Consider the following 11,666-nt stretch of genomic DNA (forward strand, 5'->3'; position numbering starts at 1 on the left):
GAAGGCTGAGGTGAAAGGATCGCCGGAGCCCAGCAGGTCGAGGCTGCGGTGGCTGGGAGCGGCCACTGCACTCCAGTCTGAGCGACAGAGTGAGACTCCAGCTAAAAAAAAAAAAAAGAAATGTTTTTGCTTATTTGTAGATAAATCATATGAGAGTTTAAAATTGCATCCCCCACCTCATCAACAAGGGTGCCTGCACAATGAATATTTGTATACCTAACTCTGAATTGTACCCTACAATTTTAAAATAAAAAATTTAAAGGGGAAAAAAATTGCATCCCCAGGCCGGACATGGTGGCTCACATGAGTGGCCAAGGTGAGAGGATTGCCTGAGCCCACGGGTTCGAGACCAGTCTGGGCAACTTGGTGAGACCTTCATCTCTACAATAAATCAAAAAATTAGCCAGACATGGTAGCGCGCACCTGTGGTTCCAGCTACTTGGGAGGCTGAGGCAGAAGGATCACCTGAGCCCAGCAGGTCAAGGTTGCATGGCCGAGAATGTGCCACTGCACTCCAGCCAGAGTGACAGAGTGAGACCTCAACTCAAAAAACAAAGAATTGCATCCCCTCAGCAGTGGAAGAACAGAAGAGGCCTCGCCAGAGGATGTTGTAAAAAGTCACCATATGTCCCAAAAGCTTGCTTTGTCTTCATAGTGCACATTTCTAAGACAGCGTTTTAACTGTATGACCTCTATTTTTCTAAAATGAATTTTTTTCTAAATCTGGGGAGGCAGCTACATGTCAGAAAGATTTGTTTGTTATTTGTTGAATTGTTTAGCTTGTTCTCAGAGAATGTATTTTTTTTTACAAGATGAGTTCTCACCAGGTTGCCCAGGCTGGTCTTGAACTCCTGAGCTTAGGCAGTTCTCTCGCCTCGGCCTCCCAAAGTGCTGGGATTATAAGCTTGAGCCGCTGCACCCAGCAGGGAATGTATTTTTTAAATTTCTCCAAAAATTCTGTTCAAAGAATGAAGTGTTATTTTCTTTGAAAAGCAATTCTTTTGTGTGAGTACTGGATTAAATAGCCCTTAGCACCCATTGCTCTTTCTTTCTTTAAATTTTTTTGTTTGCTTTTTTGTTGGTTGGTTTGTTTTTGCTTTTTTGAGTCAGTCTCACTCGGTCACCCAGGCTGGAGTGTAGTAGCGCGCTTGGGGCGACCTCAGCTCCGACTTGCTGGATTCAGGTGACCCTTCTGCCTCGACCTCCTGAGCATCTGGGAATGCAGCTGTGTGCCACCACACCCAGCTAAGCTTTGGACTTACTGTCGAGATGGGGCCTTGCCACACTGCCCCGGGCTGGTCCCAAACTCCCAGACTCATGCAGTCCTCTCGCCTCGGCCTCCCAGAGTGCTGGGATTCTAAGTGTGAGCCACCGGCCCAACCAGTCCTCTTTGTTTTAACGTTTATTTTTCTATGTGATTGTGGAGTCATTATTACAAAGTCTGTATGTCACTCCCTGCATATTTTTCCTGTTGTTTTTTTCCCCTGTGTGTATTACTATTATCATTTTTTTGAAACAGAGTCTTGCTATGTTGCCCAAGCTGGTCTTGAACTCCTGACCTCAACCAATCCTGCCCGGCCTCCCAATGTGCCGGGATTACCGACGTGAGCCACCACACCCGGCTTCTGTAATTATTCTTACATGTTCGTCCCATCGAGTTTTGGCCTCAGACCTCCTGTCCACATAGTGCCTCCACTAAGGGATCTCATCGACTATCTTGCCTTTGCTGGCTGCCCATGCTCATTCTCCAGGCTTGCTGAGTTCCAGGGGTTGGTTAGACAGTCTCACCTCTAGGAGCCCGGGACGCTCAGGTTCAACGTGTCTAAAATAGGGCTTCCTCAGCCAGCCCCGAACAGTCAACAAAACATGTTCCTTTCATGTTCCCAGATCCCCACCCTCTCTGCTGACCTACCATGTCCCATTACCTCTGCACTGCTCAGGTCACTAAGTGATGCAGCAGGTCAGCTTCTAGGCCTCTTGACGCTAACCCTTATCCATGCCCGTTTTGAACTCAGCGCCCAGCTTAATTAAGGCCTTTCTTAATTAGCGGGATTGTTAAATACCCTCCTGCCCGTGCTTCTCGCTCACAGTCATTCCCACCAGGACATCCTCTGTGCTCCCGCCAGCTTTCCTTGTTGTTCTGATTCCTTGCATAAAAGTCTCCAGTGGCTCCTCACCGTCTACAGCAGGCAAGTCCGAGCCGCATCCCGCAGGCCACAGGCGGCCCGAGACAGCTGGTAATGTGGCCCCATAAAATCGTGTAGCATCATGTGTCTTTTAACGTGTCTTTTCTTCGTTACCCCATGCGTACTTCTGTTTTGAAGCACACCATCACACCTTGTTCAGATGCCACTTTTTGGCGTCCCTTGCACTTGTGAGCAGCTGTTTTCAGTGATGAGGTACACCAAGAGCAAAATTCGAACAGACTTATCTCACGAGCACCTTGAGAACTCTCTAAGAACTGTGACCACTTCCATCAGACCGGATTTGAGAGATGAGTTTTACAGAAACAAGGTCAAGTTTTTCACTAGTTTTATATTGGCCTCATTTTCCTAAACTTTATAATAAAAAGTATTTTAAAATGAAGTCGTCTTATGTATGTGCACTAGCTCTGTAATTTACATGCAGCCAAGACAACTCCTCTTTGCTCAATGTGACCCAGGAAAGCCAAAAGGCTAGACACTCCTGGCCCACAGGATACTGTCTGCACTATTACCGCATAGAAGCCTAAAGCCCGTTAAGACCCATCTCAAGGCACCCTCTGAACTTCTTTGCCAGCCCTTCTTCCCTTGGTCCCAGCAGTTGGGCTGGTCCACCATCCCTAGGCATGTGCTTTCAGGGCTCCCTCCTGTGCTCCCCCTGCCCCCGCCCCCAGTGCTTTCCTGCGTTGGTGAGTGCCTGCCCAACTGGTAGGGCTGAGCTCCAGAGTCAGCCCTCCCTGCTTCCTCTTTCCTGCTTCTTCAGACTTTACGTTGGTTTGTAATTTGTACTGTCTCCTCTTCTACATGACGTTCCTGAAAATAATAGTAACGTGTATGCATCTTTGTTCCCCAAGACCTGGTACAGTAGCCGGATGTAATCATCACTCAGGGACTGTGAATTCCACCTGCTGGCATGCTCAAGGAATGGGCTGTTAAGGCCCATTGAATTTTTGGTTAATTCAGTAATGAAGCTTTTTGTCAACATGTGACAGTTTTTTCTAAAATTATCAAAATTATCTGAGTATTAAAGTGGAATGGCCTTAATATTTGAGAACTTGGGGACACCATAAGGTTTTTCATTCTGGAATAAAGTCAACCACTGTCAGGTTGACTTCCCAGGTAAATGAGCTGCAGCAAGGCTTCTGGCCTGCTTGCTAAAAGTCAGATTTCCAGGCCTCATTCCAAATCCGCTGAATCGGAATCTTTAGTTTGGGGGCCCAGGAATATGTTCCTAACTCAAATCTCCAGCTGCTTCTGATGTGCAGCTAAATTTGAGAGCTGATTCATGGTGTCTAACCTGGACATAGTTTTTCTCCCTTTTTTTTGACAAAACTTCTGGCTGAGCGGAGGTGGGTTCATTGAAGTGTTTTCTGCTGTGTGGTGTGCCTCGATAATCTTGTGCACCGTCCTTTATCTCTCCTCAGCAAGGCATCCTGTTAAAAGTGGCTGAAGCTGTCAAGAGTTGGGTATTTTTTTCTCAGTGCAGTAAGAACGATGACTTACTTCACAAACTGGTAAGTATTCACTTTACTTGTTTTTGTGACTTTTCAAGGCATCAGTTTATTGGTGAAAGAATCGATGAATCAGAATTTACAGAATTTATTTGCTGCTGGACCAGGCAGTGACTGATTTTTTTTAATTTATTTATTTATTTTTTTAGGTATTTTGCAGTAACTCAGGATCTTTTAAGTTGGGCTTACTGGTATTGTTCATAAGTTGTATAAGAGATTATTAGCCATGTAGAATGGAAGAATCTGGTAGTTACTGCAACTTTAACTGTTAGATGACTAATTTGCCTCTGCCATTTTCCCCAACTGACAGGTATTCCACTCAGGCAAGAAGGGAATGTATCTATTAGTGGGATCCATTCAGGTCCATTCGAGAAATCTCAGGATTTCCCAAAGACTTGAGATGGTCAGCACTGAGGGTCTTTGTGATTCCTGTGAGGCTTTCTTTTTCCCTGCCTTCTGCTGTAATATAACTCCAAGGGGGCGTGTTTCAATCTTCTGACAGGCCGACAATGCAATTCGAGGAAGTACAGCTGAAAACACTCAAGTTGTAAGGTTACATGGCCCTCGGGAGGAAGCAGTTTCCAAGGAAGTAGGGTTCAGAAGCCTCTACTGGCCTGTGCCCTTGAGAATTATCTTTGTTGTAAATAAACTTTCCTAAAGAGGTTGTTTACAAAGTGCTTTCACATTCTGATTTGATCATCTAAACAGCACTGTAAGATTTAGTGTATTTTACCAGCGAGAAAGCCACGGTTCAGATTGTTCATTTGTTTTGATGACTTTTTCATTGAATTTTTCAAGAATATTCGGTTAGCAAGTGATAGAGTCAGGATCCAGGTCCCCTGCTTACAAAACCCATGCTCTTTCCACCGGAACATACTGCCTCTCTAGTTGGAGTATTATTTTTTGACTGACTGAACTTACTTTTTTAGCAATCCCAGTGGTCAAGTGCTCTGTTCAGGGTTTCATCTTTGTAGAAGGTGTATTGAGAAGGTCCAGGAAGTGTCTTATCATCTCTGTAGGATGTCACCTTACCCAAGTGGAGCCATCCTACTCTTTAGTGATGCTAGGACATGGTAAGGTATATGGCCATATGCATTTTTTGGTAGTGTAAGCATAATCTCACAGGCCTGTGCTTTCATCCTTGGGGCTTTATCTCTGGCCTTGTGTTTCATGTCATGTTTCACTACAAAATGCCAGCTTCTGTCTGCACCCTTTGGTGCCTGAATTATGGTGAACTGTTTACTAGCAGTGGGATGAGGAATTGTCCAGGTGGCTTGCGATGTGAGATTGCTTCACTTTTCCTCTTGACTGTGACACATTTAAGATTTTGTCAGCGATGCAGGTATTGAAGCAGGCCCTCTTTCCTCTTACAGAAATGCTGGCAACTCCTCCATGATATCTGAACAGTTCACTATTGAACATTTCCATAGTACTTTTCTTAAGAGATTTTTTTGAAAATCCTTTATAGGGGCAGTGATGGTAGTGGCACCAGCACTTTTGAAGTGCTTTTAGCCTGTAAAGTGTTTTCACACGTTATCTCATTTGCTCCTCATGTCAGCTTTATGAAATAGCACTGCGATGTTAGAAAGTATGTATGATCAGTAAAGTATATTGTCACATGAATAAGTTCCTTTCTTCATCCCTAAAAAAAAAAATAGAAGCCTCTTAACTTTCCAGCCATGCCTCCTCGCACCCTCTTCATCCTGTCCAAGCAGAAATCTTCCTGTGTTGCTCTCCCACATCCCTTCCCTATTTAGATCCCGAAAGCATCTCTGGAATTCATCAGGTCAAGTCCAAATCTGTCGCTTCAGCATGAAAGAGGCTGTGATTTGGCCCTACCTACCTTTCTAGCCATGCCCACCAGTGTTTCCATCAGTGAGCCCAGTCTGCCTTCCCTTTATTCCACACTTGTTCTGTATGTCTCTGTTTGTGCTATTTTACTGTGGTGGAGTTCTCTCAGTTTTCTTGGTCCACTGTGATCTTTTCAGTAAGCAGTCCTAGCTTTTCCTTGAGGCTTTCCCCACAACTTCAGCCTTGTGTAGCTCTTATTTTCAACGTCAACCTAGTAATAATTATCTCTGCTGAGTTCTGCACATTTTTGTATTGTGTTACACCCAACGTGTGCTTTTCTTTATTGTCTTAATTTTTTCTTATGTAGTGACACACTAACAGCTAACACACAGTGCTTGCTGTGTGCCAGGCACTCTTCTTAGTGTTTTACAAATACTAACTTATTTAATCCTCACAACAGCCCTGTGAGGTTCCCCATTTTGCAGCTGCAGAAACTTGTCACAGAGATGTTATTCACTTGCTCAGTAGTGGAACCAGAGTATAAACTTGGGCCCTACGTCCAGGCCCCCAAACTTGTTGAGAATGGCCCAGTACATCTCCCAGCAGCACATTTACATGGTATCCCTCCCAGTGGCACGGTGCTGTACTATGCAGGTGGACCTACTGCAACTTAACTCGATCAGCATTCTTGCCTTTTCCATTTCTTTCTTTGAGACCTGGGTTTTGTGGCCCAGATGTGGCCCCTGTGACATGTTCCTAATTTGGCAGGTATCTATTTTCTCATAATTTGATTACCATATTATTACACAGTTTCCACATTTTTTGCAATTCTTATTTTTATAATTAAAGAATAATAGAGGGGAGACCCAAAAAACAATTTATTTTTTAAAAGTATATTTATTCTTACATGTTTAAACTTCAGTCATCCTCAAAGTACTCTCCATCTGATGCAGTATACCTATTGAGATGCTTTTTCCACTGCTCAGAACAGTTTGTGAACTTGCCAATTTTAATGCCTTTTGGTGCTTCTGGTTTTTGTTTCACTTTTTCCACGCTGGCAAAATATTTCCTTTGAGGACTTTTTTCATCTAGGGAGACAAAAATGTCACTCAGGGTGACACTGAGTAATTAGGAAGGGAGAGTGAGCTTTGGGGGTTATGCTGTTTTTTATCAAAAACTGCTGAACACTAAGCACAGTGCAGGCAGGTGCGTTGTCATGGTGGAAGAACCAGTCACCTGTTTGCCATTATTTGGAACTTTTCTTTGCAAATTGTGATGCACCCTTCTCAAAACTTCCAGATAGAAACTTTGGTTGACTGGTCCAGAGGAATAAATTCTGAGTGTACTATAAAGGGACCGCCTTCCAAAAAATAATTCTGGGTTTTTTGGGGTCCCCTTTTGTATAATTTTACATTTTGTTCTTAAGAAAGAAACTTAATTCATTGATCTGACTTAATTTAAACAGCTGTAATGAGCAGAATGTAGATTTTTTCCTTTGTAAAGACAGGCTAATCACCAAGATTACAGTGCTTTAGTTATTTGGAGTGTCTCAGTCCCTTTCAGGTTCATTCATATGTATTACTGTAGGTTGTTGGTCTGTGACACTTCGTCTTTCCTTCTTTCTTTGTTAGACACAGGGTCTTGCTGTGTTGCCCAGGCTGGTCTTGAACTCCTGGCCCCAAGTAACCCTCCTGCCCCAGCCTTCCCAAGTGCTGGGATTACAGGCAGGGCCGCGGCTCTCAGCCTTGTTACACTCTTGAATCCAGTGTTCCCAAGGCTGTCGATACTTCCGCTGAGCATGCTGGCCTTGAGGGGGCGCTGTGCCAGGCCTACACGAGGCCTGCTGCCGAGGCCCAGTGCCCAAGAAAGCACCTGTTGGAGTCAGCAGCTCTCCGCCTGTGAGGGAGCGCCCCCTGTCCTCCGGTGCCCGCCCCACTCCGCAGCGGCGCCTTCAGCCAGCCGGGCTTCTTCCAACTCGCCCTGTGGAGGGGCGGCATTTAAAAACTTTGTAGCGAACGTTCGATCGCAGTGCCTGTGTTTGAATGTGTTTGCGTCTGCCGCGGAACCCTAGCCAGCCAGTAGGATCAACATGTGACGGTTATGTCAGAGGTCACTTGAAAAGCTTCCAGGCCCTGCCTCTGCCCCCTTTTCCCTCTAAACAGAATCTGTGGTGAGTTGTGCTTGTTCTCTCTTGATGAAAGTGGGGTGGGACCTCAAACAAGCCAGAGGTTCCTGGCGTCAGAGCTAGGCTTGAGAATCAGGAGGAGTGGAGGCAGCTGCTCTTGAGTGAGCCGTGGACGTGCTGCAGGGACAGAGTATGTCAGCAGGCGGCATACACCCACATCAGGCTAGGGAGGATCTGTGTTCCAGAGGGCTGAGAAGGAACAAGCTATGTATCCAAACAGGCCTACTAGTGAACACCATTTTCTTCTCTGACAGTGAGATAGAACCATGATCAAGAGGTCCTGAACTGGGTGTGGTGTATGGCTCATATCCCTACAGTGTTCCTGTGTGATCAGCTGCATGAGTTCACGAGTGGTGACGTGGATCGGGCCGAGCCAACCTGCTGCCTTCCACCCTGGACCTTGCTGACTTTACTTGAATTGCTAAGGGTCCTGGCTATTAAACGTTCTCTGTGTGTGATCATATAATAGGATATCTCTTACTAAATGTAATGCCTAATAAAACTAAATGTTCTGTGGAAACAGAGTGTATGCAGGAAAGCAGAAGCAACTACCAGAAACTTAGGACTTGGAGTCAAAATTCTAGACAGTGACTTAACCTCTCTGGCTTTGCTTTTCTCCTGCATAAGATGGGGAGGTGGGCGACAGTGCTGCCTCCCGTCTCCTCCCCAGTGCACTCTGCTCACAGTCCAGCAGCGTCTGCTGCCAGGCAGCTGCACTACCCCTTGACCAAAGCTTCCATCCTGTGCCACGCCACTTTTCGGGACCTTCTCAGGTCAGCTCTTGTTCATTCTTGAAGGCTCAGTTCAGGCTTCGCCTCTTTTACTTTCTCCGGCCTCATTACAACTCCACTTCCTCTGTGCCATTACATAGTGCCACAGGTATACCTCATCACACTGCTTTGCACATTATATTGTAACTGTTTCCTTTGCAGTTCTCCCCATTAAACTAAAAACTCTTTAAGAATAGAGGCGTGAATGTCTTGTTCAGTTTTTGTCTTCACCATCAAGCGTGGCACCTGGCGTGTAGCAGATGTTCCTTGATGTGTGACTAGAAGGAAGAGAGGAAGGAGTAAATGAGCTGGTACATGTGAAGGCATTTTGTAAACGGTAAAGTGCTGTGCACATGTCCGTGTGATTTTGCACCGCATTCCTTAATGACTTGCTTTTTAATGCTCGAATGTCCGTTTTTAGACGGCCTTGGTCCTGCTAATATAATTCTGGAATACTGGCTATATCTTGTAGCTTCAGGACAGCATCTTTTTTTGTTACAGAATTATATTTTTCACATTGTGTCCCAGCAATTTAATTAATTAGGCTTGGCTAGCTAGGTGTATTAGTCTGTAATTGCCTCATAGCTTGTTAATGGAAATTTATATTTTCGCCTGACGGCGTGTCTACCTCAGTCTTTACTGTTTCACACTGACAGTGAAAAGAAAAGCCCATTTATCACCCTGAGGCTAGACCGGACCGCTGTTTCTTCATCCTGAAGTCTGTTCTGAAAATAAACACGACTAGATGTTATTAGGATTTTAGAAACGTAGCCTTTAACGCAGTATTCTGTATGCATTAACACTTCTCTTCCAATATTTTGACGGCAAGGATATTGGATTCCGGCTCGACTCACTACACACCATCCTGCAGCAGGAAGTCCTGTTACAAGAGGATGTGGAACTGATTGAGCTGCTGGATCCCAGTGTCCTGTCTGCAGGGCAGCCTCAACAACAGGAAAATGGACGCCTTCCAACACTTTGTTCCCTGGCAGCCCCTAGTATTTGGTACAGTCCAGAACACATCTCTCATTTGACTGCTTGCCTGTAGAGTATTAACATAGGAGCTCATCGGCATGTGCTCCCTTGTTAAGGCATAAACATTCTGTAAATTTAGCAGTATCATGAAGGTAACAACTCGCTAAAAGCTAAAAATGCCTTTCCTAAAGTAAATACTTATTTACTTATTTATATTTATGAGTTGGAGTCTGACTCTGTCACCCCTGGGGTGCAGCGGTATGCTCACAGCCACCACAGCCTCGACCTGCTGGGCTCAGGTGATCCTTCCATCTTAACCTTCCAAGTAGCTCAAATTATAGGCACGCACCACCATACCCAGCTAATTTTTTTTATTTATTGTAGACATGAGGTCTCACCAAGTTTCCCAGGCTGGCTGCGAACCGCGGTCTCAGGCAGTCCTCTATCTTGACCTCCGAGAGTGCTGGATTATAGGCGTGAGCCACCGTGCCTAGTCGTAAATACTATTAAAAGTGAAGCGAGGAAGAGGATCCAATTTGATGTTTATATACTTCCAACTCAGTAGAGTTAGTTTTTGCCTGGCAACCTAGCAGACAGCTATAGCACGTGCCAAGAAGACTCTCTCTCACCCATGTCTATCCCTGTGCACATGTGTGCATGTAAACCTAGCCGGTTCTTTATGTTTCATTATAATTCGTGGATTGTACCATAACCAGGAACAGGAATGGGACGTGGAGGTGTAGACAGTTGGCTTTTGCTGGGGCAGGGAAGAGATGGTAAGGAATATGGTTTGATGATTCTGACTGTGCAAAGCTTTGCAGCCACTTCAGGTATTCAGGCCTAATGCGAAAGGCCCAGGCAGCGATCTGGTGGAAAAAAAGAAGAGTGAAAAGGGACTACTGATAAAGTAACGTTGATGTCCTCTTCCTGTTAGAGCACATTAAATTTGACGAGAGGACTGAGTCAGGAAGTAGATGCCATCACAGCTCAAACTGCTCAGGTTACACACCGTGGCCTCAGGCTCTGGATTTATGTCTTTCCTGTCACACTGACACAAATTTCACTTTGTAACCAGTAGCAGATACGTTTTCCAAGTGTGCAGCCACTCTGATGTCATCATGAGGAAATAAAGTATCTTTGGAAAATATAAGAATTTCAGGAGCTGCTAGAGGATACCATAAGTTTAAGAATGCACTACTTTTAGTTTTCTGTAGACACAAATGTGATCGAGCAGCTATGAGACCTATAAACGCTTTGAGAGTTTGCCGTTAATGCATTCGGTTGTATGATAAGATTTTGCCTTAGGATATTACCAGCATCGTCTAGAAAATAAAGCATTCTAAGGAAAATCAGGGCAAATATTTATTAAAAGACGTTCTTATATGTGATTTCTTTGCAGTATGATCCTAACACTCTCCAGACATGGTTGATGTTGTTTTTCAGTTATTCCCAGATTCATTCTCCAGTATTTCCACTCTTATGTATACACTTTTTTTTATTGTTTTTTGAGTTGGAGTCTCACTCTGTCACCCAGACTGGAGTGCAGTGGCCCCTCCTGGCCACTGCAGCCTCGACCTGCTGGGCTCCAGCAATCCCTCTGCCTCAGCCTTCCAAGTAGCTGGAACTACAGGCACACGCTACCACGCCCGGCTAATTTTTTGATTTATTGTAGAGATGAGGTCTCACCAAGTTGCCCAGGTGGGTCTCGAACCCGTGGGCTCAGGCAATCCACTCACCTCAGCCTCCCAAAACATAGGATGACAGGCTGAGCCACCAAGCCCGGCTTGTATACACATTTTTATGAAAGCCTTCATTGATTAAAAGATGTATTTTATCAGATTTGTAATTGGCCTGAATTTTTAAAATGGATCAGTACTTTTACTTTAGTTTGTACAGTGTTGCAGTATAAAGCTCATCCCTATCATGAGATGTGATGAGCATGTATTTTCCAAACTAGTAATGATGATTGTTTAAAATCAGAGAACTTTATTCAAATCAAGTTACTCACAAAGTATGAATTATTTCTAATTGAAAACATACTTGCACATTCTTGATATAGTATGTATCTCTATGTAGATAAAGTCTGAACTTAAGAGAAAGGAATGCAGAATATCTCTGAAACCGTATTTTGACGTTTAAATCTGTAAAATTGGATTTTGAAATCTGTAATTCACTTTTTAAGGATTCCATATCTTTTATATTTTTAAAAAATGGTTTCAGAAGATACCAATTT

The 11,666-nt window shown here is 44.3% G+C and overlaps 1 protein-coding gene across 7 annotated transcripts in view; it reads left to right on the top strand.

Annotated features, from left to right (window-relative positions):
• Window positions 1-11,666, top strand: part of VEZT (vezatin, adherens junctions transmembrane protein) — a 39,111-nt gene that overhangs the window by 1,681 nt on the left and 25,764 nt on the right. For 5 of the 7 annotated variants that reach the window (XR_002482088.1, XM_021713470.1, XM_021713471.1 and 2 more), the window contains exons 2-3: window positions 3,630-3,715; window positions 9,288-9,463. Coding sequence is in view for 6 of the 7 variants with exons in the window: in XM_021713470.1 (XP_021569145.1) it covers window positions 3,630-3,715; window positions 9,288-9,463 (262 nt within the window). In the remaining variant the exon portion in view is untranslated. Of the gene's footprint in view, window positions 1-3,625; window positions 3,716-9,287; window positions 9,464-11,666 lie in introns of all 7 variants that reach the window. The other 2 variants (XM_008060243.2, XM_008060242.2) reach the window with 1 other exon arrangement.

The sequence above is a fragment of the Carlito syrichta genome, unplaced genomic scaffold (genome assembly GCF_000164805.1).
Source record: "Carlito syrichta isolate Samal-C Ts95f unplaced genomic scaffold, Tarsius_syrichta-2.0.1 Scaffold304566, whole genome shotgun sequence".
Lineage (NCBI taxonomy): Eukaryota > Metazoa > Chordata > Mammalia > Primates > Tarsiidae > Carlito > Carlito syrichta.